General features: G+C 37.5%; 1 protein-coding gene across 1 annotated transcript in view; it reads left to right on the top strand.

Moving 5' to 3' along the window:
- The window catches only part of LRRC63 (leucine rich repeat containing 63), a 74,442-nt gene that overhangs the window by 44,852 nt on the left and 21,052 nt on the right, over positions 1 to 8,538 (top strand). Inside the window, exons 4-5 of the mRNA XM_006884605.1 lie at positions 1,110 to 1,208; positions 6,592 to 6,728. Of these exons, the coding sequence (XP_006884667.1) occupies positions 1,110 to 1,208; positions 6,592 to 6,728 (236 nt within the window). The remainder of the gene's footprint in view (positions 1 to 1,109; positions 1,209 to 6,591; positions 6,729 to 8,538) is intronic.

Raw genomic sequence — 8,538 nt, 5'->3', positions numbered from 1 at the left:
AGATTCATCCTAGAGAGGGTTAAACCAGGCTGCTCCTTGGAGGCGAGGATTCTGGGGCTTTGCCTGTCATACTTTGGACATGTTGTAAGGAGAGATAGGTCTTTAGAGAGGGACAACATGCTGGGTAGAGTAGAGGGACAGCGCAGAGGCAATGAGATTGGCACAGGATAGAGCACAGTTAGGGCTCTTGTACATAGGGTCACTATGAGTCACAAACGACTCGACGGCACATAACAACAACAACAACATCTTCCAGTTGGTTGACTGGGTAACTGACTCCAGTTTTCCTGCTGTAGACTTGCCATTGTGCTTCCAGCATTACATTTGCTGTTTTAAACATTTCAGTTGGTAATTTCTCAGTACCTGGAGCCTTGATTTTTTTCAGGCTTTCACTTCATCATTCATTAGCAGTGATTCTAGTAATCATTCATTAGCAGTGATTCTATTAATCATATGCTACTTCCTATAATGGTAAAGTGTCTACAATTCTTTGGGAAACTGTGATTTTTTTTTAGTCTGATATTTTTTTCTTTCAGTCATCTTTTTTATCTGCCCTACCCCCATGGAATCCTTCAATATTGGAACACAAGGCTTAGCTTGTCTCATCATTTCTTTCAGCTGAAAAAAATGCAAACTGTGTTCTCTTTTGGTTTTCTTAATCCTGTTCTTTGCATGTCTCCTCATAGTACTTTGTCTTCTCAAGCTACCCTTTGAAATAACCTGTTATGATTTTTTATTTTGCCATAAAATAATTAAAAGTCATAAATCCTAGTCTTAACTCAGAGTTTTGTTAAAGAAATAAAATTTATATTAATAATAATTTATGCAAAACAAATGTATTCATTATCATAATACAGATTTACTATATAGGTACTTTCTAAGTTACTAGTGTAATTCTGTGCAAGGGTGGGTAGTCTCTGTGCAATTTATTACCTATGAAAACCTGCTGGGGGGTCATGTTGAAGAATAAACACTGAGGCTGTAAAAATAATGGAAGATAAGCATAAACTTTTATGTCAAGCAACCAGACTATATGAATTTTTTAAACTCTTACACAAGTATTTTGCATATAGAAAGTTAATATCTTAATTCTTGTCTATGTCTTTTAGGGATTTTTTCTTCTCAATTGTCCAGATTTATCAGCTTTGGCTTTTCAATTGATTTACCTTAATTTGTCATTTAATGATATTAGCACCTTTCCCACAGAAGTGAGTTCATTTTTATTATTGATTATATCACCATAAAATTTCTTATTATAAGTAATAACAATAATGAAAATAGCTACTTTATGATATTCTGGAGTTACTAGAAAGTAAATATATTTTGAGTAGCAGATATATGCTCTATCGACTATACCATCAGAGCTCCTTTAAAGTAAATATATTTTGGTTATGTCCATAACATTAAAAAGTACAGAAATGTCAAAAGTATAGTTCATCTTTTTTAAAGAAAATCTTATGATATAATCTTCAAAAATTATTATAATTCTTTTTAAGTGCTATCAGGTAGAGACCCTATAAACAATGAAAAAATATTTTTCCTATCCAACTGGACTCTATGAAGGAGAATATAGCATTAGGATTGGATGGAGACTCACCAATAACCTGTATTATGCAGACGACACAACCTTGCTTGCTAAAAGTGAGGAGGACTTGAAGCACTTGTTGCAGAAGATTGGAGTATACAGCCTTCAATATGGATTGCATCTCAGTGTTAAGAAAACAAAGATTCATACCATTGGACCAATAGGCAACATCATGAGAGATGATGAAAAGATTGTAACTCTCAACAACTTCATCCTACTTGGATCCACAATCAACAGTCTTGGTACCAGCAGTCAGGAGATTAGGAGGCATATTGTGCTGGGAAGGTCTACACTCAAGGACCTCTCGAATTATTGTGGCGCCAGGATGTCAGTTTGAGGATAAAGATAAGTCTGCTTCAGCTATATAGCTTTCTGATCACTTGCTATACATCTGAAAGCTAAATAAGAATAAAAATGAATAAGGATGACAGAAGAAGAATTCATACCTTTGAGCTATGGAAACAAATTCTGAACTTCCCATGGGTGGCCAAAAGAAAAAACAAAATTACAATGAACAAAAAATATATCTTACAGAAAGTGCAGCCAGAATACTCTTTGTAGGCAAAGATGACAAAGTTTCATCTCATATTCCTCAGGCATGTTGCTAGGAGAAGCTATTCCTCGTAGAGGGACATAATGCTCAGAAAGGCAGAGAGGCAACAAAGGAGAAGAAGACCCTCAACCAGATGGATTGATGCAGTGTCTGCTGCAATGGACCTTAACGTATCAGGATGTGTGAGAATGGCCCAGGATTGGAGAGGGTTCAGATCTATTGTTCATAGGGTTGCTATGGGTTGTACTCAATGACTTCTAACCTAACCTAACCGATCCAAGATCAAGATCATTGTTGCAGATTCTGTGTTATTTTATCTCAATGACTTTTTTTTTTTTTTTTACTTTCACTGACTCTGTGCTTTGCCCAGCATGATGTCTTTTTCCAAAAGAGCACCCTGGTTGCACTTGCTCCAAGCTAGGTTTGTTCTTTTGGTAGTTCATGCTATAATCAGTATTCTACACCCATAATATGATTCAAAGCCATTCATTCTTCTTCAGTTTTTACATATGTATGGCAGGGTGTGCTGGCTTAATGGTAAGGAACTGTGCTGCTAACTCAAAAGTAAGCATGTGGTTAGAATCCACGCTGGAGAAAGATGGGCAATCACCTCCCGTGTGATTTACCGCCTCTGAAAACCCTGTAAAGTTTCAGCAATGGGTCAATTTCTGACTCAATAATACTCATCATCAACAATATGAAGCAATTAAAAAGGCTATGACTTGTATCAGGTGTACCTTTATCTTTAAATTGACACTCTTGCTCTTCAGCATCTTAAAGAGGAAATTGCAATTGGGTGATTACATAATTGGTAACTGCATAATTGATTCATGAAACTATGAATTTAGTAACTGGAAACTTTAAAAACAAAATTAGTTATAACCAAATGTGAGTTATGATAAAATTTAAACCCCCACAGGTTTAAATAGATTATATTTCTTATTGAGGATAGTTGGAGATGGCTAGTTTTCATTCAATGACACATAAATAAATAATTAATTATTAATAATTATATCAGTTTGTGCGTTCATTGTCATTTGTTCACTGGTTAAGCTGATGTCCTGAATCTGACTTTCGATTAATTACCTTTGAGCAAATTGGCCTGCCTAAAAGACAAATTGCACTGGGAAAATCTGCTGTCTTGGACCTCTCCAGAGTGCTGATAAGTAATGATGTTAGTCTAGACACAAATGTGCACCTAATCCAGGCCATGGTCTTCTAAATTGCTTGTTATGCTTAAGAAAACTGGACAATGACTAAGGAATACAGAAGAATAATAGAAGCCTTCCAGATGTGGTGTTGGAGAAGAGTCGAATATACCATGGACTGCCAAGAAAACAAGTTAGTCTGTTTTGGAGAGGGTGAACCCAAATTTCTCCTTGGAGGCTAGGATTTTGAAGCTCTGTCTCATGTACTTTGGGCATGTGTCCAGGATAGACAAGTCCTTGGAGAAGGACATCATGCTTGGAAGGGTGGAGGGACAGCACAGGAGAGGAAGACCCCAGACGAGTTGGATACAGTATCTGGGGCAATGGGGGTTGGTGCATCAGAATGAGTAAGACTAGCTTAGGGCAGGGAAGGATTCAGAGCTGCTGTACAGAGTGTTGCTATATGTTGCAGGTGACTCAATGTCACATAACAACAACAACATACTATGTTGGTTGGTTTTTTATTTGACCTTCTTGTTTAAAGTCAACAAGACCTCAGAGAGGGCCTTTGTGTTTAAAAGTGAGTTATTTTTTTTTTAAGTCAGTTGTTATTATATTTTGGAGGAACATTCTTCTAAGTGGTACAGCACTCTTCTGTCAGTATGCTGAGTAGAGGTAACGTGGGGTTGCTATGGTGTTGAACCTTGTGCCATTAGGGTGTCAGATGCCATAATGGTTATCCACGGTAGACAGTATTTGGTGGAACTCCCAGTTTAACAGATTTGGAAGCAAGAGTAGCATCCACTTCCTAAACAACATGTCTCTGGAAACTTGATAAACTTCGATAAATGACGATAGTTATAGAAAGGCTTCAGGCCATTTGTTCATAGGGTTGCTATGGGTTGTGCTTGACTTGACAACAATCAACAAGTATTGAAGCAAATATTGTTTCCATAGCTTCTCTTACTTTCACAAGGAAGAGTTAGTTTTTTTAAAAAGAAAAACCAGCTTTATTAATTTGACTAAGGAAAATTGGAATAATTCCCAAGGAATATAGGGATCTCAAGTCTTCAAATACATACTTTAAATACTTCTTGTGTGAATTATGAATCTAGGAAACTTAGAAGTTGTCAAAAGTGAAACAATACACCCAAAAGCTATGCTTTGGTTGGTCTCATTTGTCTCATGATAGATGGAGAAAAGATTGAAACTGTCAGAAAATTCATCTTCCTTGGATCCATAATCAATACACTTGGCACTAGTAGTCAAGAAAAGTGTTGCACTAGGAAAGTCCACAGTCAGGGACCTCTGCAAATAATTGATGAGGAATTATATTAGTTTTGAGGACTAAGGTGCACCTCATTCAGACTATGGTCTTTTCAATCACTTGCTATGCATCTGAGAGCCAGAAAGTGAATAAGGATGACAGAAGAAGAATTGATGCCTTTGAGCTGTGGGGTTGGAGAAGAGAGCTGGAGAAAATTCCATGAACTTAAAAACCAAAGCAAAACCCCAAACATAATTGTTTCAGAGAGGGTGCAAACAGAGTGCTCCTCGGAAGCAAAGGTTATAAGCTTTATCTCATACACTTTGGGCATGATGGTAGGAGAGGCTATTCTGTGAAGAAGGACATCATGCTTGGGAAGGTGGAAGGATGGCGAAAGAGAGGAAGACCCGTAACCAGAAAGAATGATAAGTGACTGCAGCAATGGGTTCAAGTATGTCAGAAATGATGAGGATGACCCAGGACAGAAAAGAGTTCAGGTCTGTTTTTTTGTAAGGTCGCTATGAGTCATACTTGACTTGATGGCATCTAACAATAACATGCTTTATTTGTATGAAATGGGCTAGCATTGTCCATTTTGAATTGGATAATCATATAATCTACTGTGTGGAAATAATAAATTGAGGAGGAAAGATGTACAAAAAGAACATTTCAAGATCTATTCTGACGTACAGAGTTGTATGTACATGATAATATTCATGTTTATACAAAAAGTATCTATCAATAGGACTACTTCAAATTTATGCAACAGCTACTAAAATCTAAGATGATGAAATTTATGATTCCTATCAACTTCTGCAATCTGAAATTAATTGAACATGCAAACAAGATGCATAAATAATAACTGGTGATTACAACGCAAAATTTGGAAACAGAAAAATGATTAGTAGTCAGAAAATATGACTCTGGCAACAGAAATGAGGTCAGAGGTCACATAACAGAATTTTGTGCTACCAACAACTTGTTCATCAAAAATATCCTTTTTAACTATACCCACAGACCTCACCTAATGAAATACAAAGGAACCACAAAAAATCTATCTGTGGTGAGATGGTGAGATAGTGCAATATTATCAGTCACAAAAAGGCCAGGGACTAACTGTGGAATCCGTTGTCAATATGCAAGTTCAAAATAAATCAATTGGAGCCACAATGCAACCTTGAGCACATATCCCACCTGAATTTAGACACCATTTCAAGAATGGATTTGATGCATTGAACCTGAATAACCACATTTACATTGGAAGATGTTCAGCCTGAGTGCTGCTTAGAAGTGAGAATGGTGACATTTAGTCTCATACACTGAGAGGAAGAACAGGACGTGGAAGATAACATTATGCTTGGAAAAGAGAAGAGTCAGAAATGCAGAGGAAGAATCTCAGTGAGATAGATTGGTACAGCGCCTGCAGGGCTTCAGCACAGCAGAGAATATGAAGATGGAGGAGGTTCAGGCAAGGTTTCAATCTCTTGCACATTGGGTAGCTACGAGTAGGAGTTAACTCTGTGACCCTTAACAGCAACAACAATGTTAGGCCTTATCAGAAGGCAAAAACTATATTAAGAAAAGGTCATAAATTTACGTGGGTTTATTTTTTCATTTACGATGTCAGTTTTTAGGAAATCAAGAGTGAGGATGATCTGGCTATTATCTACTGATTACTAAGATTACTACTACTCATCTTCCTGATTCTACAGATAACTTCTCCTCTTACATCGTTGCATAAATGACTCATTAAACTATGAACTTGGTCAAGCTGGATGTCTTTCTCATTTAGAGATGGGACACTCTAGAGATGAGGGCATGTGAAAAGAATAATTTCACTACTTCACCATATCATGTGTATAAATGCTGGTCACTAACTTGGAAGGCTTGTGAGAGTATTTATTGAACTGTATGATATATCCAGTTAATATTTCTATACAGATGCTCCATATCATTAAAGATTTTGTAAAGATACCAAATAAGCAATTTGTGTATCTTATTATCTTACTAATATTTGTTTTGCTTTTATTTTCCTCAGGTATTTTGTCTTAAAAATTTGAAAATTCTAAAACTAAGAAATAATCCTATCAAAGAAATTCCATCTGAAATTCAAAGACTCAAGTACCTTAAAGTTTTAATTATGGCCTTTAATTTGATTACTGTTCTTCCACTTGGGTAAGGTTGACAGCCTAATATAAAGAATTTGTAACTTGAAAAATCACTTATCTCCATTTTAAAAGCACTTAGCTTTTTATCCTTTAGTAAATAATACTCTATTCTAATTAGTTGATTTGCCTCTCGTCAGTGTGTTAAGAATAATCTTCTCCGCTACTTAAATGGTACTTAATAAAATATGCATGTACAGTAAGACCTATTATCTTGGAATAAAGGAACACAAATGACTTAGAGCAGTTCCAGTGGGAACCTAGCACTCATCTTGATAGTATTTTTAATGCTAATAGCACAAAATCTGAAATTAGGAAATCTAGACTCTCAATTTCCATGTTATGATAATTATTTAGTTAACTTGAGAAAGTTACTTAACCATTCTTGGCCTCAGTTAGTTTCCCCAGTCTGTAAAATGAGGTAATAGGCTTGTGTCTTAATTTTCTAGTGTTGCTGTAACACGTATTATCACCAGGGAATAGAGGCTAGAAGTCTAAATTCAGAAAGCCAGTCCTAGGAGAAAGCATTCTTTTCTCTCTCTCTCTTATCTCCTGGGAAGGCCTGGTCTCTTGTTAATATTGCCGCTTTCTTGTCCCTATACGTTTCACTTTATCTTTCCTTGAGTCTCAGGTTCTTGGCACAGGGACTCTGTATCCAAATGACATGCTTCATTCTTAACTGTTCTTTCTTATTGTTTGTGAGGCCTCTCCCCTCTGTTTGCTTCTCTGTTCTTTCATCTCTAATAACAAAAACGTAGTGACTTGAGCAATAGTGTTACTTGACTTGAACTCTTTTTTAAGGCTTTGACTCAAGACTCATCCCTAATTAATCCTGGCTCATTAATACATAGCAGTTAAGACTTAAGACACATTCTATCATTACACCAGGTTACAAAACGGCAGACAGTAAAACAATTTTAGGAATCACAGCCTACCCAAGTTGATATATAATGTAAGGGTGATACTATTCAATCCATGACAATCTATATGATCGCTAAGATTTTCTTTTTTAACCTTAGTATGCATGTGAATATTTATGTACATAATAAATGGAGTTCGCGCGCCATGGCGGAGGGATACGGTGCCGGGCGCTTCGCGGTCCTGTAGCCGTTATTTCCAGTCGGCAGCGGCGCAGGCGGAGGCGGCACACGCACTCCGCACCAGGCCCCTTAGCAGCAGTAGCGGCCGCCGCAGAAGCAGCCGAGGCACCCGGGGCCATCACAGCCCGGAGCTGGTGCAGCCGCCCTTCCTCCCTCTGCGCTTCCTCCCGTCGCTGGCACCATGACTGATAAACTGACCGAAAAACAGATCGCTGAATTCAAGGAAGCTTTTTCCCTATTTGATAAAGATGGTGAAGGAACCATCACAACAAGGGAACTTGGAAAAGTCATGAGGTCACTGGGTCAGAACCCAACGGAAGCGGAATTACAGGATATAATCAATGAAGTGGACGCTGACGGCAATGGCACCATTGACTTCCCAGGCTTTTTGACTATGATGGCTAAAAAAAGGAAAGACACACACACTGAAGAAAAAATCCGCGAGGCCTTCCGAGTCTTTGACAAGGATGGCAGTGGTTACATCAGTGCGGCAGAGCTACGTCACGTCATGACAAACGTAGGAGAAAAACTAACAGATGAAGAAGTAGATGAAATGATCAGAGAAGCAGACATCAACGGGGACGGACAAGTCAACTATGAAGAATTCGTACAGATGATGTCTACAAAATGAAGACGTACTTTCAACTCCTACCCCTCCCCTCCCAGAATAATAAAATTGAATCTTACTTAACTCTTGCAAAAAAAAAAAAAAAAAAAAAA

This window comes from Elephantulus edwardii, unplaced genomic scaffold (genome assembly GCF_000299155.1).
Source record: "Elephantulus edwardii isolate Elephantulus edwardi_28Jun2011 unplaced genomic scaffold, EleEdw1.0 scaffold00036, whole genome shotgun sequence".
In the NCBI taxonomy this organism is placed as follows: domain Eukaryota; kingdom Metazoa; phylum Chordata; class Mammalia; order Macroscelidea; family Macroscelididae; genus Elephantulus; species Elephantulus edwardii.
This window is presented reverse-complemented; position numbering and strand designations above follow the sequence as displayed.